A 25,377-nucleotide genomic window follows, 5' to 3' on the forward strand; every position below is an offset into this window, starting at 1 on the left:
AATTAGAATTGTATACAATATTGTGCAATTCCCTGACTTCACGATTATCTAAAGCTGCAAAACAAGTACGCAAAATAAATACAGATTTGCATTTGACATGAACAATTCTGACAACAGCTGTAATGTACTAATTTGGAGTTTATGCCAGTTCATGATTTCCTATATTGAATAGTACTGTGAGTCAATGAAACATGTTTTATGCATTATCTACTGTCAATCATTAGCGGATCGGAGTTCCACTGTGGCAACCCCTAACCAGGAAAAGCCAAAAGAAAACAACAGCAACAACATTATATTAACTCGGCAAGCTTGGTGATGCAATACAAAAGCACATGAATGCATATACACAAACAGACCCAGGCATATGCCCCACATATATGCATGCTTGTGTTCTAGTCTGCACACACAAAAACACACACACACATACACACACACACACACACACACACACACACACACACACACACACACACACACACACACACACACACACACACACACACACACACACACACACACACACACACACACACACACACACACACACTTACACTCTTTCTAAAATACTCATAACAGTGAACATAATGACAGAGTCAGATTATGATTGCGATTGCTCACTAGGTTTAATTAGTAAACTAGATGCCGCTGTGGTACGGCGGTAGTGTTGTTACCTCACAGCAAGATGTTCTCCCGTTCGATTCTCGGCTTGGCTTGTGAGTGCCTTCTGTGTGGAGTCTGCATGTCCTCCCCGCGGTTGGGTAGCGTTAAAAAACCATGCGTGCGTAAATGGGCGTGCCTTCGTTGAAGGTTGGGTGTCGAGCTGGCACCTCGGCATTTCGTAAAAATCTACTGCCAATCATTAGCAGACCGGAGTTCTGCTGTGGCAACCCCTTACTGGGAAAAGCCGAGAGACAAAACAAAACATAAAGGTGAAAACTACATGGCCAATGAAAAACTTTGGTTTATCATTTCACTGTGTTACATTTTCAGACCATGACAAACATATTAGCTTGATACGGTTTTATTTTATTGTATGGTTGTTCTACCTACCTTTAAAGCTTTGCTTTATCTCCATTTCCAAAATCATTTTTATCATTTCTCTGTCTTGTTCCTCTGAAGAATTATCTTTTAACACTGAATGCTATACTGTCAGGTGGAATGGTGCTTTGCAAGACATAGTGATAGACTAGGTAGTTATTGTATGGAAATAATAGACCACTCAATAGCGTTGTGAGAGATGACATCAGTCTGCAGCTGGGCCCAGCACATTTGTCATCAGTTCTCACAGCACCAATAGATTGTCCCACATTTCTCTGTATTAACACCTCACCCCTGAAGGGTGTTACTGTGCTTTGAAAATGAGCTGCCTGTTTCATGTATGTTTTATTACTGCTATTTATGTTTTTGACTTAAAATAGTTCTTCCACCAGATTTCCGTAAAGATATTTTAAGATAGGCAATTAATATTGGAGAAGTAGTCCACAATCAAATAGGAAAGTTATAAAATAATTTAACAAGGAAGATGTTGTGGTACTCAAGTCAGTATTTATTGCTATATTAAACGTTATGTTCCATGGTTTATTTATTAGAGCAAAATGTACTACATTTGTCAACTGATTGTTCATAAACATTATTACCACCTTATATTATTAACATTCCAGTAAGGAGCTGAAGTAAAAATATTTAGTGAAATAGGTTCATACATTCATAGGATGATACTAGGATATTGGCCTGGATGACCTTATAAGCCTAGCCATGAATTTCACCCACGTGCCCTCAAAGTCAGCCCCTGTTTCCCCTATCCAGCAGGGACACAGGTGGGATCCCAGGGGTGTTATTTTCTGTTTCACATTCAGTCATCCAGGTTCCTCTTAAAGAGGGCTAGAGAGGTAATCTGCTTAACATGGAGAGGGAGTCTATTCCACAGATGGGGGAGTGTCTGGGACACAAATCTATCCCACCAAGTTCTATTAATGTCACAGACCAGGTTTAGGCCTTGCGTGCAGGTTGCATGAGTGGATTTTGACTTATGGATATGCAGCAACTCCATCAAGGCTGGGTCTGAGATGGCCTTGTATGCCAGACACAGGTCCCTTCTGAGCAGTCTATATGATACTGAGTAGAGGGACAGGGCTTTTAACCTATCTGTATATGATAGGTGTTTGAGGCCCTGGATTTTCCTGTAGAGGAAACTCTGTGGTCTCTCCAGCTGCTGCATGTGCTTGGAAAGGTACATGCCGAAGGGGGCATTGTACTCAAGAATGGGTCTGATAAGGGAGGAGTATAGGGATGTTATGACCTCCTTGTTCCTGGATGAAATACCCTGACTTATGAGGTGGGCCATGTATAAAGCCTTCCATACAATGGAGGCAATGTGGTGGCCAAAAGTCAGGTTGCTTTCAACCTGGGTGCCCAAGTCCCTCGTGACTGCTTGCATGCTTAGTACATTGTTATTAATGTGATAATTAGTGGGGACACCATTTTCCCCAAAGAGGATAATAACGCATTTCTTGGCATTCACTTTGAGGCCATGATCCTGGCACCAATCATAAGTTTGGGTAAGGCCCTCTTTCAGGATGTTAACGTCACTAGGGGAATTTAAAACAGTACCCAGCTTGCAGTCATCTGCAAACTTGGTCAGCCATAGACCATTGGTTTTGGTTTGCACCTCAGAAAAGTAAATCCTAAACAGTAGAGGCCCCAAGACTGATCCTTGGGGTACACCACTCGTTATGGGTCTACTGCTAGAGGTGGCTTCCGCTATTTTGACTGAGTGGGCTCTATCAGTGAGCCAGTTAGCTACCCATTTGGTAACATACAGGTTGATGCCTAGCTGGGAGAGTTTATTTACTATGCCTGAGTGGGGAATAGTGTTGAAGGCTTGGCTAGGTCAAGGTAGGCGGTGTGCTCCATCTTTTCCTCGTCCATGGCTTTGGTGACTATTTCGAAGAAGGTGACCAAGTTTAATAGGCATGATCTCCCTTTGACAAACCCAAACTTACTGTGTGGGGTCAAGCTTTTGGAGATTACCAATGTCCTTGTTTATAAGGTCCATCATAATGCATTCCATGGCCTTGCAGATCAGGCTAGTTAGGCTGATGGGCTTATACCTGCCTGGGTCAGTGAATGCTCCACCTTTGTGTAGAGGGATGACAGTGGCTGCCCTACATTCAGCCAGTGCTCATGCTTTGGTTGAATAGGGTGCCTAATGGAGCTGAGAGCTGATGCCTGAGTTCATGTAGGATGCAGCCAGAGATGTTGTAAGGTCTCATGGAGACTGTATTTTTTGTCTTTGAGAGGGCATTAAAGACCTGCTCCCTGGTGATGAGGGGAAGGGGGCAGGTGCTGGGGATGTCCTGGTTTACTGATGGGGGGATGGGGGATGAAGTTTTCACTGAACCTGTCTGCCAGCAGGTTGGCTATATCTACAGCGTTTGTGTATGTAATGTTCTTGACCACTAGCTCAGAGCAGATTTGGGTGTTACCTTTCAGATTGTGGATGTATGTGAAGAAGGCCTTGTGATTGTCCTTAGTGGATGTGGCCAATTTGGACTCAAAGTTAGCCTTAGAGGATTTCACCAGCAACCTTATTTGCTTGTTTAGACAAAGGAGAGATTGCTTCCAGCTCGGCATCTGCTCCTTCCTGGTCCTGGACAGCAATTTTTTTCCTTTTATTATAGAGTTTGTTTATATCTGCTGTCCACCAGACAAGTTTACTTTTCCTTGAGGAAGATGATTTGGTACTGTTAGGTATTGCTGAGTCCATACAGCTATGTAGGTGCTCATATAGTTTTTTGGTGTAGGCTTAGACATTAGTGCTAGTTCTGACTGAAGGGGCAGTGGCTGTGAAGCTGCTTATACCTGCTCTCAAGAGCTTGTAGTCAGCTTTGGAATTTTTTTTTGTTTGACCCAAATGGGGGGCAGGGGGGGATCAGGGGAGATGTTCATGCAATTAATTGATAAAGCAGTGAAATCAATCAAGATGATGCAAGTTTAAGAAGAAACTCAAGTTCAGAACAAGCCAGGTGGAGAGTAATAAGAATGAGCAGCTTTACCTACGCGAGGAAAAGAGAAACAGAAAGAGAGAGAGAGCAACAAATCGTTCCCATTATCTATGCTGCCACTCAGAACAAGGTCTGTAAACTGGCTGTTGATGAGGGGGAGAGTGACCTGACAATCCAAGGGTGCATGTCAGTCCTTTGAAGGCAGTTTCAGTGAAAGCAAATACACCAAAGCCAGTTCACTGAAACCACCTTCAATAAAAGTGGAGACCGCCTTTTTCTCCACTGTTATGTGACCTTGCAGTTGGTTCATATTATTCCAGGGGGTGTGGGTGGTGTTACCTCCACATGATGTGTCCAGAGGGGCTTGCCTCTGCAAAAAAAGTTGTTTCAGTGTTTGCTGAAGGTTGTTTGATGGACTGACATGAAGCCATACACACACACACACACACACACACACACACACATACATATATATATATATATATATATATATATATATATATATATATATATATATATATATATATATATGGGATCCGGACACATGCTCGACTAGCATATGTCTGAATCACAAAACATTGAACACACATACATGAAAGTGCTTAACATCGAAAAATGCTTCTGTGTATGTGTACCTGTTTCATAGATAAGACTACAGTGCGGGTAAGGGAAAATTCCCTTTTCCCCACTGTAGTGCAATCTCGGAGTGAGACTAATAAAGTAGGGGGTGTGGAGGGTGCAGGGGGGGCGAAACCCCCCCTTTCAGAAACATAGATTTTTTTTTTGAACTACACATACACGAAAGCGCTTTTCGATGTTAACCGCTTTTGTGTATGTGTGTTTGATTATATATATGTATATCTATATATATATATATATATATATATATATATATATATGTATATATATATATATATATATATATATATATATATATATATATATATATATATATATACATACATATATTTATTTATATGATCAAAAATCAACTTAGCCCACATACCGTTTTTTTTCGGTGTGAGAGTTCAGTACAGTGGATCAGGGAATTTTCCCTATTCCCTCTGAATTGCATTCTAGGAGTTGGTATATAGAATTAGCAGGTGATATGTGGGGACGGGGGGGGGGGGCATGTCCCCTCCAAGAATTTTTTTCTTTGTTTTTTTTTTTTTTTGATTGATTGATTGATTGATTGTTGATTGAGCATTTCTGCTTCGTCACTTGCCATTTGATGTATTATCTTTTTGCTATATGGACATCATCTATATGAAAAAGAATTAAAATGAATAATAGAGAATTGTTAGGGCTGCAAAGGGTAAAGGGTATACTTTGATTTTTTTAAATTTCAATCTGCCTGTTTGTTTAGAGTATGGCATTTACGTATTTTTATCTTATTGCATTAATGAATTTGTACTACATGAGTATTGCTTAAAGTAACACTACAGAGAAAAAATGAAGGAGTTTTTAGGTTATGTATTATGGGCCATATACATAGGTTCATAGGTTCATACTAGGCTATCTGATCTAGTGCATTTATAAGCCTAGCCAGAATGTTTTTGGCTTTAGCCACCCATTTTAAATTTATTTTGCTATGCCCTTTTTCGAGGTTAGTATAGTGTGCCTCTGTCTAACAGTGACACAGAAGTGATACCTGGGGTAAACCTATGATTTCCCATCCACTCATCAAGATTCCTCTTGAAGAGAGTCAGTGAGGGACTCTGCCTAACCTGGACTGGGATTTTATTCCAGAGTGAAGGGAGCCTCCGGGTTATGAATCTGTCCCTCCAGCATGTCCTATTTATTTCAGTGCTGAGGTTCAAGTCTCTCGAGCGCATAGCTCGATGGGATTTGGATTTTCTGAGGTGCAGCATGTCCATTAATTTCGGGTTGGACATGGCTTTATACGTCAGGCACAGATTGCCTCTGAACAGGCGGTATACCACTGAGTAGAGCTGGAGTTTCTTTAACCGGGCAGCATATGGCATCTGTTTGAGCCCTTTGATCCTCTTGGTGAGGTACTTTTGGGGTCTTTCCAGTTGCTGCAGGTGTCTGGTAAGGTACATCCCAAAAGGTGCATTGTACTCAATTATGGGCCTGATGAGGGATGAGTAAAGAGGCACGATGACCTCCCCTGATCTAGATGTGAATCCCTTCATGATTAGGTGGGCTATATAAAATGTTTTTCTAACCACTTTTGCCACGTGGTTGTCAAATGAGAGATTGCTATCAACTTGGGTCCCCAGGTCCCTAATTACTTCTTCTGTACTTAATGGATTACCACCTATGTGGTAATTTGTGGGCACTTTGTTTTTGCCAAAGGGATGACTATACACTTTTTGGCATTTAGCTTGAGGCCATGGCTCTGGCACCAGTTGTCTGTTTCTATGAGGCCCTTTTGGAGGATGCTTGTGTCGGCTGGAGAGTCGATTATGGCGCCCAGTTTGCAGTCATCTGCGAACTTGGTCAGCCACAGTCCTTCCATGTTGGCCTGTACCTCCGAGAAATATATACCGAACAAGAGAGGTCCCAGGACTGAGCCTTGTGGGACACCACTTGTAACTGGTTTGGAGTCTGACATGGCGCCAGCAATTGTAACCATGTGAGTTCTGTCCTTGAGCCAGTTTGCAATCCATCTAGTGACATAGGGGTTTATATTTAAGCTGGTGAGCTTATCTATAATGCCCGAGTGGGGTATTGTATCGAAGGCTTTTGCGAGGTCCAGGTAGGTTGTGTGGACCACCTTCCCCTTGTCAATGGCCTTGGTGACTGTTTCAAAGAAATCAACCAGGTTTAGGAGGCAGGATCTGCCCTTAACAAAGCTGAACTGGGTAGGATCCAGTGTCTGTAGGTCCCCAATATCTTTATTTATGAGGTCCATGATGATCCTTTCCATAGCTTTGCAGACCAAGCTATTCAGGCTTATGGGGCAATAGTTTCCAGGATCCGTTGAGGCACCACCTTTATGGAGAGGGACCACTGTTGCTGTACGCCACTCTTTGGGCACATATCCTGTAGTAAGGCTGAGATTGAACAGTAGTTTTATGTTTGGGTTTAGCTCTTCTTGGAGTTCATGTAGGACGCAGCCCGGGACACTGTCTGGTCCCATTGATGCTGTGTTTTTTGCTTTGGATAGGGTGGCTCTTACCTGATCATCTGAGATGTCAGGGGGGCAGCACTCTGCTGGGATAGATATTTGCCCTTTTGGTGGGGGGGGGGGGGATTTTGCACTGAACCTGTCAGCTAGGATGTTGGCAATGTCTGTAGGTTCAGTGTATTTTTTGTCATTTTGGACTAATTCTGAGCATATCTGGGAATTACCACCCAGGTTCCTAACATAACTAAAGAAAGCCTTGTGATTATCCTTAGTGTCCTGTGCATTTTTTCTCTCGAAGCTGGCCTTAGACAATTTTATGAGTGCCCGTAGTTTTTTGCTAATACTGATCAGTGATGCCTTCCCTTTTTGGGATTTTGCTCTATCATTTATCATTTATCTATCATTTAGTAGCTTCCTTCTTCTATTGTATAGTTTGTTTATGGCTGGGGTCCACCAGACAGGACGTCTGCCTTTGGAGGATTGAGTCTTGGTTTTATTTGGGATCACATGATCCATGCATTCCTGAAGGTGTTCATAGAATGCGTTTATAAAGGATTCTGCGGTCTGGGCAGTATTTTCCACAGGCCCGGGGGCTTTGAAGGATTCCACCTCGGTTTTGAGGAGTGTGAAATTTGCTTTAGAGAAGTTTTTCACTGTAGTTTTCTGGGCAGGGGGTGGGGTCGGGATGTGAATATCCAGTGAGATTAGTTTATGGTCTGATCTTACCAGTGAGGGATACACTTCTGGTCTGGAGCATAGAGTCCCCATGTTGGTGATAATCAGGTCCAGTATGTTTTCCCCTCTTGTGGGAGTGGTAACAAGTTGTTCCATAGCATTTGAGTTTATAAATTCTAGGAACCTTTGGGCTAGGGTGTTGGAGCTAGAGTAATGCTCCCAGTCTATGTTTGGGTAGTTGAAGTCGCCCAATATAATGATGTTTGGAGAGACCTTCATATTTTCCAGTGTTCTCAGGAAGGCCGAGTGGGCTTCCTGGGTTTGGGAGGGTGGTCTGTAGCAGGCTATAAACTGGAAGGCAGTTTTACCCACTGTTAGTTGCACATGGATAGTCTCTGATGCTTCGTGCTTTGCCACCAACCTGGAGGTGTGGGTATCTTTGAAGAATATCGATACTCCCCCTCCTTTTGTGGTTCGGTCCAAGTTTTGGGGCCGAAAAGCATGGTATGAGGTATAACCTGGTAGTGCTGGGGTGCTCTCGGGAGCCCTGAACCAGGTTTCTGTTACTGCAATACATATAATGCAATACATATAATGTATAATATAATCATTACATATAATGATAAGTCTTTTATTCAAATTCAAAGTCATGAGGAGACAGAACCAATCACTGCACTCACTTGATACAAGGCATTGAAGTTATTTCTGAATAACATGGCAAGCAACTGCAGCATCTTTGACACAAAAAAATACTGATTTTCCTCAACATAGTTCAGAGTAGTAGTGAAAGCAGCAGTTTATCTCAGCAATGAAAATGATTTAAGTACTTTGAGATGCCAGCTTGAAGGTTATTTCTGAAGACATTTAAGTGTTGTGGAATAATGAAGGATGAAATCCTTAGTGAGTATGTTAGTGAGGGGAAAACGGCAACATGATGAAAAGTTATACGTTGAAGGCACATGGATTCAGAGCCGTAAGCAGGAATTCCTTTTTTTGTGGAGTCTCCCTGTACATTGATGTGACCCTTAGAAATGCATTGTTACCAGAGGGAGACCATTTCTTAAATAATTAACTTTGAAAGGCCCAATGTAACCCATTCACTGTTCTTATATTAAATGAAGTCCAAGAAATTTATAATACCATTAGGTCATCTTCTTCTTTCTTCTTCTAAATCATTAACCAGTCTACATTTAATGCTACAGCTGTTGAAAAGTGGCTGTTGGAGTTGTGCAGCCTACATTTTTTTGATTCAGAGAAGAAAAGTTGGCTGAGAGTGCAGAACTGCACAGACGTATACTTGTGGTCTGTATACAAAAGCAGTCTGCAAAAAAGTACACTAGATTAGCTAAAATAGCACAGTTATGTCTTGCACTTGAACAAGAATCTAACAAACAGTGCAAAAGAAAAGGTAAGCCTTGTAGCAAAAGTACGCCACAAGAACAGGTCCTTATGTATTAAAAAATTAATTTTTCAGTTTTACTTTATAGGCCTTTACACTGCGTAGGTAATACACATACAGAAAACAATCCAGCGCTACATCATACTTCAAATGCTGGGAAGTTCTAGAATGTGCTCCAGCATTAAGTACAAAACAAAGTAGTGCAAAGAATTCATGCAACACTTGCTGCTTAAGATAATACATATGTTATGTGACTGCCTTGTTACTAAAAGGTGAAGTCACAAATTTTGCATTAACTCTTCACAGCTGTCAGGTTTTATAAACATAAAATCAATGTGCAAATGTACCCATCAGAGGTTATAATAATACTTGTTTTCTTCCATCTCTGTATTAGTACAGGCTATGAACTTATCATTCTGATTTGTAGGATTGACAAACCTAAAGCCTTATCTCTGATACTACACACAGCTGACATCAGCCATCCAGCTAAGGCCTGGGACCTTCATCATCGGTGGACCATGTCACTTCTGGAGGAATTCTTCCGACAGGTAAGTGCAGAATCCATTAATTGTTTTCATAAAAGGCCAGGAAAGAAAATGTGATTGTTTTTCAAATGCTGTACTTTGTAGTAACCTGACTGAATCCATTCTATGCGAATACAGGACAGCTTGCATGATTTAAAAACAACTTTCTGTGCCTGTACTGTGCCAGTTATAGTCTGGAACATAGCAAGCATGTATTATTCAATATTACTACAACAATCTTCTTTGTATGCGTGAATGGGCATGCCTTCATTGAAGGTTGGGCATTGGGCTGGCACCCCGACACCATAAAAATCTGCTGCCAATCATTAGCGGACCGGAGTTCCGCTGTGGCGACCCCTAATCGGGAAAAGCCAAAAGAAGAAGAACAACATTAATATTTTTCTCAACTTCTGAAAAATGACAGTTGATCATTAAGTCTAAATTTAAACAAGCTAGTATGAGTTAGTAATCTGCGTCATTTACTTCTGATTTAGGAGTTTTTCTAGAGCAATGAACTACAAAATACAACCACCTGGGCTGCAAATTAGGCATTACTGATGGCACATGTTGGTCAAAAGTTAGGTCATACTTCACATAAGGTCCCAAATCCCTAACAACTGGGGAATTTACTGATGACTGATCTCTTTGTGGAGGTAACTTCCCTTTTTTGATTTCTTGTGTCCTAACTTTGACCCAATTGACAGCCCAGCAGGGACATAGGGGCATATTCCCATTTTATTTCCAGTTTATTTAGCATTTCTACTATTCCTGAGTGGGGAATTTTGTCAAATTTTGACCAAATTGAGGTTGTGTGATCTGTGTCATTTTGCATTCATCCACTGATCTGGTGTCCTTGTCAAATGCAAACTGAGTCAGGTCCAGTGTTTAGAGGTTCCCTATGTACTGATTAATTAGCAACATTAAAAGTCTTTCCATGGTTTTGCATATGATGCGGATAAGATTTATGGTTCTATAATTGCCTGAGTCTGTGGAAGGTCCTCTCTTATACAGGAGAATGAAGTTAGCAGTTCTCCTTTTACTTTGTACAAAACCTATATGGAGGATGAGATTGAACAGTGTTGATATGAATGTGGCTAAACCATGCTTCATGCTATTTAGGAGGCATCCAAGAATATTGTCAGGACCCTTCAATGCAGTATTTTAGTTTTTGATAGCAGTTTTAGGACATGGTCTTGTGTGACAAGTTGAGGTGAGGCAATTCCAGGTATATCTTGAGAGGCAGATGGAGGGAGACACTGGTAAAGTATGAGCTACGTTTATCAAACATTAGGTTCTCTATAACTTCAACTTCAATGTAAGTAATATAGTAATAATTACAGTTAGTGTATTCCTGCATTGTGCTATTGAGATTACGAACATGACTTAAAAATGCCTTGTGATTGTCTTTGCCTTGGGTACTTATCTTGGCTTCAAACTCGGCTTGGGTAGATTTTATTTATATATGTGTATGTGTATATCTATATATATATCTATATATATATCTATATATATATAGATATATATGGTTTATAATCAAAAGAGAGAAAGTCAGTTAAATGACAGGCACCTCCTCGAACATGGTAGGAGCGACATTCAGAATGTCGATGTACAAGTGTCTGTCAGTTCATAAGGACGTAAACAAGGCAGGGACACGAAAGCATGTTTGGCAATGGCAACTGTCGACATTAATATTGACAAAACGTTGTTGATATTTCAGCGTCGACCTTTGGACCTATTTAATATTCATGAGTCGAGCATATGCATCGGTAACATCATCGTTTGCGCTTTACAATGTTATGTTTTTGCTAGTAATCATATATATATATATATATATATATATATATATATATATACACACACACACACACACACTCACACACACACACACACACACACACACACACACACACACACACACACACACACACATATATGTATATATTTATTGGCATTTGATTACTGGGAATGTCTGACTGGGCAGGTGCCCATTTTCAGCAGGGGCCTAGGGAAAAAGCCGCAAGGTATTACAAAAACATTTTAAAAACAATAATTTTGCAATATTCAAAAATATTACAAAAATATCTACAATTTAAATAATTTTTCCAAGTTAGACATAATGTGAAAACATTGGTTAAGAATAGTTACAGCTTATATGACAATGATTTAATAATATTTAGAGAAATTTTACACAATTTATAGAAGACTTAAAGATAAGTTAGTATAATACAAATATGAATTACAACATGAAGATAGACAAAAATACAGGATTATCGCATATTTAAATAGACAAACCCATGGAAAAACTGTTGATCTCTGAAGAAGTTTGGCAATGGTTAAACAAAAGTGCTAATCATAAAATTGGGGTCTGTATGCACTGGGTTTTCCACTTTGCATTGTTTTTTGTTTTCAATAATATTTAGAAAGAGATTGAGGTAAGGTTGTATGTGAAGAAAGGAAGATAAGGAGGTGTAAGGTATGACTAGACACTTGTTTATATTTAAGGATATAGTTTATCCTGGGGTTCATCAAGAATAGAGCCAGATTTTGGCTAGAAAGTCTTTTAGTATGGTTTTAAAGAACTGGAAAGAGAAACTATTTACCTGATGAATACAAGTAAAGCATTCCAGAACTTAGCAGCATGGTATGAGTATAGACCATGGCCAGCAGATTTGATAGGTTTGTGGACAGAGAGGATATTTTGGTCATTGGATCATGAATATGGATTAAAAGCATAGTTGTGTAGAATGGTATTTAGTGCTGAACACACAGATGGATGTGAGATAATTCTATTGGTTATAAGAAGCTGTATATATGTTAGATGATAGGGTAGTATTAAACCAATTTAGGCTTTTTAGTGCTATACAGTTGTGGGTTCTGAAATGGGTATTATAGCATTGTTCATGTTTTGATTTTTTTTTAGTTGCCTGAAGGTTAGTAATGATTGGGGTGCTGTAATACAGTGGGGGTAAGATAGAAACAGTGGCAAGTGTAGTTTTAGTTGCATTGGTGAGAAAGTTTTTGGTTCTGTAAAGCATCCATAGTTTTTGTTGAGTTTTTAATATGCAATTTTATATATGCAGGTCAAATTTAAAATTATCATCTACTATCATCCCTAATAATTTGATATGAGAAGTGACTTAAGTGGTCATCTTATTAAGAGAGAGGATTTCAAATTGTGCTTTTTCATGAGAGAAAGATTTGTAAAAAAAAGTAGTAGCTTGTTTTTTTGTTTTTGTTTTTGCTTTTTTTTTTTGGGGGGGGGGGGTTGAGCATGAGTTGTGAGTTACAAAGTCATGTTTCAGTGGCTGCTAAAACTTCCTGAGTAATTTTTTTGGGAAATGTGCCATTGTCAGATGTGCATATGAGTATGGAGACATCTGCATATTTCATTAGGGAGGCCTGTTGTGTGGATGGACAGAGAGTGTTAGTGAGAATGTTAAAGAGGAAGGGACCAAAGATAGAGTCTTGTGGTATACCAGTGGTGACTGGGAGGTAAGGAGAGGGGGTGAACTGGCATTTTACTAACTGATACCTATTGGGCAGGTAGTTTTAAACCAAAGAATGATGGGCTGATATAGACCTAGTGAGGACATTTGCTGTGAAAAACTGCAAATACTTTAAACGAGTCTAGAAAGAAGGACGAGACTAGTTTGCCATTATCTCTAGCTTTCTTGACAGTGTCTATAAAAGTTAGAAGTGGAGTATTAGTACTAATGGAAGGAGAGAAGCCATGTCATATGGGGGATAGAAGTTCTTACTGCAGGAGATAGTTTAACAATTGTTTCTGAATACATTATTCTAGTATTTTGAGAGGAAAGATAAGACTGCTATAGGTCTCAAGTTAGTAATGTCTGTTGAATGTCCTCCTTTGTGCAGAGGGATAATGTGTGATTATTAAGACAGAGGGAATGTGGAATTCATGGACTGAACTATTTATAAGAATTGAGAAGGGATAGGCAATGTTATTGGCTGCTACTTTAAGGTACTCACTTGGAATGTCATCAGTTGAAGAAGATCATGGTTTCAGCTTGTTTAAAAGTAGTTTTATATAGGATGCGGGCACAGGTTTGAAAGTGAAAGTTAATGTGGTGATATGTGGCTGTTGAGCAGTGGTAGAACTTGATGTTGGGAAATCCGTGGCTAGGGATGCTACACTACCAATGAAATAAGAGTTGAATTCCATTGCAGTTTTGAGTGGTGAGTTATTAGGTGAGGGGTTACGGTTGAATTTTTGGCCAGGATGCAAGATTTCTTTGATGGCTGTCCAGAATTTTTTAAAGTTGGGTTTATTATTTTCTGAAATTTGTTATAGTATAGCGTTTTTTGTTTTCATTGATTTGTTTTTTTAGTACAGTTGCAACATATTCTGAAGTTTTCTGGATGATGTTGTGTTTTATATTTTTGCTATTTTTTCACTGCTTTTTCTCTATCCTGCTTTAGCATTCTACTCTTTTTGGATAGCCAGTTTGCATTATTTGTTTTTAGTCTCTCCCTTCTAGGAGGTGCAAGGTTGTTTAGTATATTTAGAAAAGTTGTATTAAATTCATTTACACCATCATCTAAGGAGAGGAATTTTAGTATGTTCTTATAAATAGATGATAGGCTAGTAATGAATATTTCTGGGTTAAACTTGGACAGTTTGCATGTTGTTTTAAAACATGCTGTTTAAGTGGATGTGTGAGATATCTGCTTTTCTAATTTCTCCAAATCCTTTGGGTTTCTAATACCATGATGGGAATGGACCCCATTCCTAAGTCAAAGTACGATTAAAGTTCATGAAATTAGTATTGCTTCAATCATTGATGTCAGCCAGAAGTACACTTCGCAGCACCTGCAATGTGGCCAGTAATGACTCTTGCTGCAATTTGTATGGAGTTACATGTATTGGTAACATATCTAAATACATTTGTAGATTCTTTTTTTATAAGACCCCATTGATCCTACTACTATTGGGACTGTCTGTGTATCTTTCTTCCAGATTGCTCTCGTTTCTGTCTGCAAATCCCGAAATGTTATGACTTTATGTATGTCTGTACACAAGACACTGTAGTTACTGGGTGTAGTGATTTCAATGATCAATGCTACTTTTGTCTTCTTTTCATGGACCACTATATCCAGATTTTAAGCATCTATCTTTTGAACTGTTGGAAATGGATGATCCCATGTAATGTAAACTTCATCATTTTCTGTGATGCTTTGTGGCTAATGTTTCCAGTGTTTTTCAGCTACTTCAGTACCATAATGTTTGCACAATCCCCAGTGCAACAGTCTTGCCACATTATTATGCCTTTCAGTACACAGACCTTCTGCCATTAGTATGTCACAACCAGCATCGGGATGTGCAACTGTTTCCAGTTTGGATTTACAAAACCTACATTTGTCTATTTCTCTCATATGTGCAATGGACTTTGTAAACCTACGTGTATGCAGCCCACTGTCTTGGGCCACCAATATCAACCATTCATTTCTTGGTTTGAAATCACCTCTCCTTAACCATTCCTGCACTTGTTCCTGACATGAGGTTCTTCCAGAAGTTTAATATACTTGCATCTATACTTATGCATTTTCCACATTTCTTGCCTTCTCATCTGGTCCTTCACCTTATATTCTTTGTTTTGTTTTGTTTTTTGGCACATTCAGTTGCTGCCTGATTTTTACCTACTTCTGGTTTGATTTCCATTCCTGCTTGACATCGATATGCTTCTGCTAGATTAAGTAGAGAAGTCATCTTAGATTTATTCTCCTCATATTTCAAAACTTTCACACCATTTGGGTTTTGTGAGGTCAGCAGATATGTGTGGAGTCCTACGATTGCAGATCTATACATGTAATCAATTTCAAGGACACCCACCCGTCCTTCAGAATGGGGAATATATAATCTCAGTATGCACTGATTTTTATAAATCATTTCATGAGCATGAAACATCCTTCTTTTTTTCCTATCTAATCTATTCAGCATGTTTTGGGGCCAGTCAATCACTCCAAAACTGTAATGTGGACAGGAAGAGCAAATTGATTTATAGCTTGGATTTTGCTCCTAGATGTCAGCTTGCTTATATAGATCAAGTCTACTTGTATAGATTGAGAGATGATCACTGAGACAATAACACATTGTACCTGAGGTAGTGTATTTGCTAGGGTCTGATACTAGGTTCCAGTCTAATAATGAATGTGATGTCTTGCTATAATGTGTGGGACTATTAATTAATTGTGTGAGATTTTATAAGTTTGTGCTTGATGTAGGGGAGTTAGAGGTTATGCCCAACCAATTGATATTGATATCACTAGTAGTATTTTTTCTTGCGGAATTGTTAAGGGTATCCAATGTAGGATATCTTCCAGCATGACTGTATTGTCACATGGAGGGATGTAAAGGACAGTAATACATATTTGTTTATATTTGTTTATTTTCAAGAAGGTAATAAGAAGCTCTGCTGAAATGAATTTTGGTATTGATTTGTTGCAGTGGGAAATGTGATAGTTGTTTGGAAAATTTAAAGCAATGTCACCACCTTTCATCTTTATATGGTCATTATGGATGATATTATAGCCATGGGTATAATTTTAGCGTTGTTTATGATGGGTTTAAGCCAGGTTTCAGTTATAATGGCAATTTCAGACTTGTGTTGAGTAATCCAGGCTTGCAGTTCAATAGTTTTATTTCTTATGCTTCTAATACTTATGGCAGTAAAAGTTTGATTACCAGAATTGGATGTTGATCACTATGAGGTTAGAGCTGTATGTGGAAGAGAATTGTCTTGATCTTGATATTGGTTGTTATAGGTGGGGCCAGGATTAGGGTGAATGTCTCCTCCTAGAAGGATTTCAGTGTATTGAAGTATTATTGATTTTTTTTTTTTGAGAGTGTTTTTCACATTTTATTTTGCTTTGAGTTGAACTGGAGTTAAGGTGAGGGGCATCATTATCATTAAACATGTTTAGTGTAATGTGTGGAGAGTTTAGGAAGGAAGCATGGATAGGTGGTTGTGACAGAGGTGGAGAGATGTTGAGAGCTATTATTGACTCATGTCATGATGTTTGATAACTCATTAGGAGGAGAAGCACGATTAAGTAAAAGGATCTGTATTTTATTGATGACAGGTAGTGAAAGTAGGAATCATGAAGAATGCAAAACGTTGTAGGCCTGTAGGATGTTTAGTGGTGATGGAGTCTGAAAGCTGGTAGAAGGCAGCTAGGTAAGAAGTATTTTCAATGAATGAAAAGATGCAGGTTGTTCTGGTATCTTAAAAATAAGAACAAAATGAATGAAGGCAGGGTACGGAGTAGTGCAGCAAAACAAAAGCCAAATAAGTAAAAATACTGCACTAAGCCTGCAGGCTAGAAATGTACTGTAAACTGTTTATTCAATAAAACAACAAAGATACACACAAAGTAAGCACTTTCACAACATCCAGTCGTTTCATCAGACAACATTCAAAGACAGTGCTCATCCTAAATAATCCTCTACAAAGTCAGCTGACTTAATTAATCACATTAATTAAAGTGAACAAAGTATTTAAACGTGTGCATAAATAGTACATAACATATGATATAAAACACATACTCAAAAGCATTTGCATGCATTTTAAAAACATTTAAGAACTCCAATCTGAAGGAGATTGGAGACTGTAAAGTGGTGGCAGGGGAAAGTGTAGTTAGGCAGCATAGGATAGTGGTTTTGTAGGATGACATTGGTGATCAAGAAGAGGAGGATGAGTGTGAGGGCAGCACCAAGGATCAAATGGTGGAAATTGAAAAAGGGTAATTGTGAGGTGATATTCAGGGAAGAGTTAAGACAGGCACTGGGTGGCAGTGAAGAGTTACCGAATAGCTGGGTAACTACAGCATAGCTAGTAAGAGAGATGGCTAGAAGGATACTTGGTGTGACATCTGGAAAGAGGAAGGAGGACAAGGAGACCTGGTGGTAGAATGAAGAAGTACAGGAGAGTATACAGAGAAAGCGTTTGGCGAAGAAGAAGTGGGATTGTCAAAGAGATGAAGAAAGTAGACAAGAGTATAAGGAGATGAGGTGCATGGCAAAGAGAGAGGTGGCGAAGGCTAAGGAGAAGGCATATGAAGAGTTGTATAAAAGGATGGACACTATGGAGGGAGAAAAGGACCTGTACCAATTGGCTAGACAGAGGGACCGAGCTAGTAAAGATGTGCAGCAGGTAAGGGTGATAAAGGATAATGAGGGAAACGTACTCACAAGCGAGGAGAGTGTGTTGAGCAGATGGAAAGAGTACTTTGAGGGGCTGATGAATGAAGAGAATGAGAGGGAGAGAAGGTTGGATGATGTGCGGATAGTGAATCATGAAGTGCAGTGGATTAGCAAGGAGGAAGTAAGGATAGCTATGAAGAGGATGAAGAACGGAAAGGCTGTTGGTCCAGATGACATACCTGTGGAAGCATGGAGGTGTTTAGGTGAAATGGCAGTGGAGTTTTTAACTAGATTGTTTAATGAAATCTTGGAAAGTGAGAGGATGCCTGAGGAATGGAGAAAAAGTGTTTTGGTACCGATTTTTAAGAATAAGGGTGATGTGCAGAGCTGTAGTAACTACAGAGGGATTAAACTGATCAGTCACAGCATGAAGTTATGGGAAAGAGTAGTGGAAGCTAGGTTAAGAAGAGAGGTGATGATTAGTGATCAGCAGTATGGTTTCATGCTAGGAAAGAGCACTACAGATGTGATGTTTGCTCTGAGAGTGTTGATGGAGAAGTACAGAGAAGGTCAGAAGGAGTTGCATTGTGTCTTTGTGGATTTAGAGAAAGCATATGCCAGGGTGCCTAGAGAGGAGTTGTGGTATTGTATGAGGAAGTCAGGAGTGTCAGAGAAGTATGTAAGTGTGGTACAAGATATGTACGAGTGTAGTGTGACAGCGGTGAGGTCTGCGGTGGGAGTGACGGATGCATTTAAGGTGGAGGTGGGATTACATCAAGGATCAGCTCTGAGCCCTTTCTTATTTGCAATGGTGATGGACAGGTTGACAGACAAGATCAGACAGGAGTCCCCGTGGACTATGATGTTTGCAGATGACATTGTGATCTGTAGTAAGAGTGGGGAACAGGTGAAGGAGACCCTGGAGAGGTGGAAATATGCTCTAGAGAGAAGAGGAATGAAGGTCAGCAGGACTAAGACAGAATATATGTGTGTGAATGACAGGAAGGATAGAGGAATGGTGAGGATGCAGGGAGTAGAGGTGACGAAAGTGAATGAGTTTAAGTACTTGGGATCAACAGTTCAGAGTACTGGTGAGTGTGGAAGAGAGGTGAAGAAGAGAGTACAGGCAGGATGGAGTGGGTGGAGAAGAGTGTCAGGAGTAATTTGTGATAGATGATTACCAGTAAGACTGAAAGGGAAGGTCTACAAGAGGGTAGTGAGACCAGCTATGTTATACGGGTTGGAGACAGTGGCACTGACAAAACGGCAGGAGTCAGAGCTTGACGTGGCAGAGCTGAAGATGTTAAGATTTGCACTGGGTGTGACGAGGATGGACAGGATTAGGAATAAGTATATTAGAGGGTCAGCCCAGGTTGGAAGGTTTGGAGACAAAGCCAGAGAGGCAAGATTACATTGGTTTGGACATGTGCTGAGGAGGGATGCAGTGTATATTGGGGAAAAGATGCTAAGGATGAAGCTGCCATGTAACAGGAAAAGAGGAAGACCTAAGATAAGGTTTATGGATGTGGTGAGAGAGGATATGCAGGTGGTTGGTGTGACAGAGCAAGATGCAGAGGACAGGAGGAAATGGAAACAGTTGATCTGCTGTGGCGACCCCTAACGGGAGCAGCCAAAAGAAGAAGAAGATAAAAACTATATAAAAACAATGCAAAAAAAACTATATAAAAATCCTTCTTTATAAAAACAGCATTCTTTATTTATGTCTAAGAGGTGTGCCTTCAGAAAAGGTTTTAATGAAGAAGTAGTGTTGAGACCTGGAGATCTTTCAGCATTTAGCAGAAGAATCCATTTCTGTTCTGCTGCTTCTGTATGATTCTCCAGGTCCCCCCCTCTAATATCTACATCTAATACTTGTAAAACAAAAAATCTAAAACTATGTGTAGGGTCATTTTGTAGCACATGTACTGCTAATGCATTGTTTTATTTCTTGTTCTTCACATCCCTGATGTGTTTAAGCACTCTATCTTTAAGTAGTCTATTTGTTTTACCTACATAGTAGGCATGACATTTCTCACAGAAAGAAAAATAAACCAAATTGACTGTTTTACAACCTGCATAGTTCTGCATTCTCAGTGTGAATCTCAAAGAGGGACGTTGGTAAAAGGAACTAGTATATACATATTTGCATGCTGTACAATTTATACACGGAAATGTTCCTATCCTAGTAGATTCATATAGGTTTTTGTTTACACTCGTCTTATTGCATAAGTGTTGTTTTATGGATTTATTATTTCTAAAAGAGAAGCATGGTGTTGTACCAACTATACTAATTAATTCTGGTACATCTTGTAGAAGCCTCCAGTTATTCTTTATAATGTCACAGAATTAACTGATATCACTAGAAAATTGAAAAGTAACTCTAAAATTGTCATTGGTAACCATTCTATCTTGGCTAATGTTTGATTCTTCAGCTGTATAGTCATATGGTTTACACCTATCAGCCCTACGTAACCAAGCTTCTTCTATAGCTTTTACTATTTCTCTTTCTGAGTAACCTCTCTCTACAAAATCTAATTTTAATTGTGATAGGGTTGTATGCGCATCTCTGTCATTACTATGTAGTCTTAAAGTTTTATATATCTACCCTTTAAGTACATTGCATTGAATATGTCGCAGGCGCATACTTCTTTTATGCAAAAGGAGATTCCTTTTGGTAGGTTTTACATAAATGCTACTAGATATTTGCATAAGTTCAGATTTCTTTAGTGTAACATCTCTATTTCTTGTTTAGAATAATGATAGGTAAATTTTATTAAGTTAGTTGTTGTGTGTAAATATCTAATGAAATCTTCTAGAGCATTCTCATTTCCTTTCCATAGCAAAAAAATATCATCCACAAAGCGGACGTACTACATAATGTACTGACCATATTGATTGGACTCTGATAAAATAGATGTAAGTTCCCATTGTACTAGCACCAGGTTGGCGTAGCTATTGGCACACGCAGTGCCCATAGCCATGCCAAACTTCTGTAAAAAGAATTCCTCTTCAAAAGTACAAACATTATTCTCAAGGACTAACTCTAGCAATGTACATGTAAGTGTAACCTAATTATGAGAAAAAACGTTCCTGAATGTAAGAAAATCTCTAATAGTCTCCACACCCCAATCATTAGGAATAGAAGTAAAAAGAGATTCAATATCAAGTGCGACAAAAATATAATCATCTACTCCTCGTAACCGATTATGTAGTTTCTGTAAAAAAGTTTTCGTGTCCTTTAAAATTGTTTCAGATTGATCTAGGAGTGTATGTAGGCTATTCTCAATATAAACAGATAATGGTTCCGTACACCAACCTGCACCAGACACTATGGGTCTCATAGGTGGTGCAGATTTGTTCTTGTGAATTTTAGGTAGACCATAAATTCTAGGAATCAATGGATATGCAACATTAAAATATTTAAAAAGTTCTTCATCAATAAGATTAGTCATTAACAAATCAAAAATGAAAAAAGATACTTTCTCCACAATGCTATTCAATACTGCCTTTGAGATGTGTTGGTAGGTATATACATCATTTACAAGCAATCTCATTTGTCTCAGGTTTAAGTCTTTGTCTAAAATCACAATGCCTCCACCTTTGTCAGCTGGCCTTTTATATATTGAGTGCATATTTTTAAGTTTATTTAAGGCCAAGTGATCATGGTTAGACATATTAGAAAAACTTGCTTTAGTACCTTCTTTAAAAAGATATCTACAATCATTCTCACATACATTTATAAAAGTCTGTACCACTGGATGTATATTCGGTATGCATGTACTTGGTTTCTTAAAACACATTCTTTCATTCACATTGTTTACATTATGAAGTGTTTTTAAAATAAGATTCCTACCTAGTAATCTAAGTTCTTTTAACATCTCTGACTGATCAGCACGTTTGGCTGTAATATAAGAAAGTCCCTTATTCAACAAAACAATATGTTCCTCTGTTAATGTAATGGAAGAGATGTTAAAGATCAAACCTGTATTCAATAACGTCTCCTCTTCACTGTTTGTTGTATTCGTTCCATACTGGGTTGACACTGCAAAGTTCCTTTTCCTCCCCCGGCTCCTCGATCTGTTCTGAATTGGTAATTGAGATGATAGAGAGAAGCCTGTGGTCACTTTGTTCACGAAAAAATCTGTAGAGCTGATTTTATGACTTGCTGTAACACAGCATGGCCTCACTACAGGGTCAGAGGAATAATTAATTCCACTCGTGCTGGCTCCAGGATCTAACTTATTCGTAGTTGAAGTTTGGCCATTGAATCAATGTTGCTAGCAATAGACGCCAGAGTAGATGCAGATTGTGGAGAAGGAGTTAGTGTAGTGCATGCTAGTGTCATTGAAGTGATAGGTACAGTATTACTTCATGTTATGGCTGCAATTGATTGAAGTTCTGGTATCTTCTCTTATGTTTCTGAAATGTGAGAAATAAAGGGGTTTGAAATTATACAGTATGAGCATATAGTTAATATAGAAATTAATGACGGTTTATTTGGGGAAGGTAGACATTGAAATGTAGAATAATCAATAGGTAATATTGGTGAGAGGTCTGAGTATGAATGGATATAGTGGAAAGCAGTATGGGAGGGAGAAATTTTCCTCACAGGTTTCGGAAAGAACTTGTAAAGTAGGAATACGTGGGAGGTTAAAAGTAGAAGGTTTAAACAGAGCATCTTCTCCTTACTAACTTTGTGGAATGACTATGCCACATCTAATTTTCTTACATATACTCTAAGCTCTTTGAGAGTCTTAGCAATATCTGAACCTTTATAAGTGCATTCAACTGTGCTTCAGTAAATACCTCTTTAGCTAAATTAAAAATAGACAAAGTTATTTCACTACTTAACAAAGACAAATGAGGCATCACTTCTTTGCAAGACCTCTGCCCTTTTCTTCTCTCTTCCCTCTCCCATTGGAAAAACTCACTCCCTGATAATGCATATTGTCCTCTTGATGTTTCAAAAATTCATTGCTTTGTTTGAAATAACTTGTGATTGTATGAGGATGGCCTTCATTTTCTGCCAACCATGTTGACCACCAACCATGTTGACCATTTGAGAAGTGGAAATTCCTTCTTGTGATCTAAAAATACTGTATTGGAATCTACTGATGTAAGTCTATTGGGCTGTAGCAATAAAAAAGTTATTGGGGAAGGGAGTAGGCCATTTTGAATTTTATTTTGCATGAGTACATTAATGATGCTAATTTCTTTATACACTCTGGAAAAATATTTTCATACTCAACTGAAAAATGTTCAAATGATCAAATGAGAATGATTTTTAATAGAAGCATTTGATCTAATGTTGAATCTTTTATATATATATATATATATATATATATGGGTCCCCTATAGACTTTTGGAATCCCAATCATGTCTAACGGACATCTCTGTGCAGTGCGGAATGGAAATATTTCCATTTACGCACTGTAGTGTGATCTCAGAGTTCGTATATTAAAGTTACAGGGGATGTGGGGGTGCTGCTAACACTTAGAAAGTCAGTTAATGTTGTGTATTTTTTTTGTTTTTACATGTTCAAAATTGCGGAAAGTCGAACATATGGTCTTGGCCATATGGGTTTTGGCTTTCTGCAATTTCGATCATGTATAGTAGATCCCCTTCAGTAGATTGAACGTTTATAAGTTTGAACCACATTTGGCCAAGACCATATGTTCGAACTTGTAAAAGTCCAATCTGACTGAATGGAGATCTACGTACAGAGCGGAAATGGAAGATTTCCCATTTCTGCAATATAGTGCGATCTTGGAGTTGGTATATTTAAGTAAGGTGGGTGTGGGTGGTGCAGGGAGACATAGCTATAGATATTTAGTTTTGTGTTTTTTGGTTTTATGTGGTTTTATGTCAGTGTTCGAACTTTTACGAGTTCGAACATATGGTCTCGGCCATATATGGTTCGAACTAGTAAAAGTTCAATCTACTGAAGTAGATCCATATATATATATATATATATATATATATATATATATATATATATACATACATATATATATATATATATATATATATATGCATATATATATATATATATATATATATATATGTATGTATATATATATATATATATATATATATATATATATATATATATATATATATACATTCATTAAAGTCTGTCATCAACAAGTTAAGGGTGTAGCTATTGAGGATGTGGTAGCTCCAAAATATGCCAACCTAATTATGGTGTTATGGGAAAAAGAAATATTGCTGTTTATTAAGAATATGAGTTTGTTCAATCTTACATCTGAAATGTTAATGATTTTTTTTAATTTTCAAAGACACACATTATGAATGCTTATATTTTCTGAATAATTTAAACAGAACCACTTTGTGAAGTTTTTGATAGGGGAATTGGTACTGAAGTTAACTTTTTGGATTTTACAGTTAAAATGCCTACATTATGACCTGCTTTTAATTGCATATTATTTGGTAGAGAAACTATAACGGATAAGTATTTGTCTTATAATACCAATCATCTCAAAGATATAAAAATAACATTCATAAGGGTTAGTTTGACAGAACCATGAGTCTTATAATGGCTGATGTATTATTTTTAAAGGCACTACAACTTATTATGGATATGTTTGTATACAGAGGGTGTGACTTAACATATTTGTATCATATGGCTCAGTTGATTATTATTAAGATAAATACTGGTTTTCCTTCTGTTTAGGTCTACTGCACCTGGTAAAAATCAAGTTTTTCTTTTAAAAATGTATCATGTTGCATTGATATGTCTGTAAACAAAATATTTATAACATCTGTATAGAGAAATAATTGGAAAATTATAAAGGGTAATTCTGATTTGTATGGTAGAATGGGAGAATTACCTCCACGTGTTTATTAAAGAGTTTATACCATCATAGACTGGCTATGTAGGCATACTACTAGAATTATGCAAACTATAACTTATAAAAAATTAACTTTTTCATATGAGTCCTGCAAAGATTGTCAGTATATACAAACCAGCAGATTTATTTATTACATCAGGATTTAACTTTATGTGCCAGGACTGGATTTAGTTGTGGTGGCAATGGTTTAGCCTATTGTACTTTGTGGAAGGTGCAACAGATTATAATGACAAGGAAGGTCAAGAAATGGATTCTAGAGATTTTGTATGATGCTAAAGTAAAACAAATGTTAATAATGCATTGTATGTGAAATTTACTTTTTTTGATTAGAAAAAAATTATGAAGATATGAGGTAACGTGATTTTAAAAAATTTAGCTGAGCAAAAAGAAATGTTATGGTAGTTGAGTCTGCAGGATGACAAAGCACCTGATTTGAATTGAATTGTCAACCTTAAATGCTTTTTGAAAGCTAGAAGGCTGAGAAAATTATAAAATTATAAATTGTTTTGTGTGTGTGTGTGTGTGTGTGTGTGTGTGTGTGTGTGTGTGTGTGTGTGTGTGTGTGTGTGTGTGTATTTCATGTTATATCAGTTATATTCACCAAGTAATTATATGATGAATAAACTGTATTGGATCAGCTGATTCTTA

General features: G+C 38.2%; 1 protein-coding gene across 2 annotated transcripts in view; it reads left to right on the forward strand.

Moving 5' to 3' along the window:
* LOC122796397 (calcium/calmodulin-dependent 3',5'-cyclic nucleotide phosphodiesterase 1C-like) overlaps positions 1-25,377 on the forward strand; it is a 2,375,955-nt gene that overhangs the window by 1,885,596 nt on the left and 464,982 nt on the right. For both annotated transcript variants that reach the window (XM_044064848.1, XM_044064849.1), the window contains exon 11: positions 9,600-9,720. In XM_044064848.1, the coding sequence (XP_043920783.1) occupies positions 9,600-9,720 (121 nt within the window). The remainder of the gene's footprint in view (positions 1-9,599; positions 9,721-25,377) is intronic.

This window comes from Protopterus annectens, chromosome 3.part0, assembly GCF_019279795.1.
Source record: "Protopterus annectens isolate FY-2018-M chromosome 3.part0, PAN1.0, whole genome shotgun sequence".
Lineage (NCBI taxonomy): Eukaryota > Metazoa > Chordata > Ceratodontiformes > Protopteridae > Protopterus > Protopterus annectens.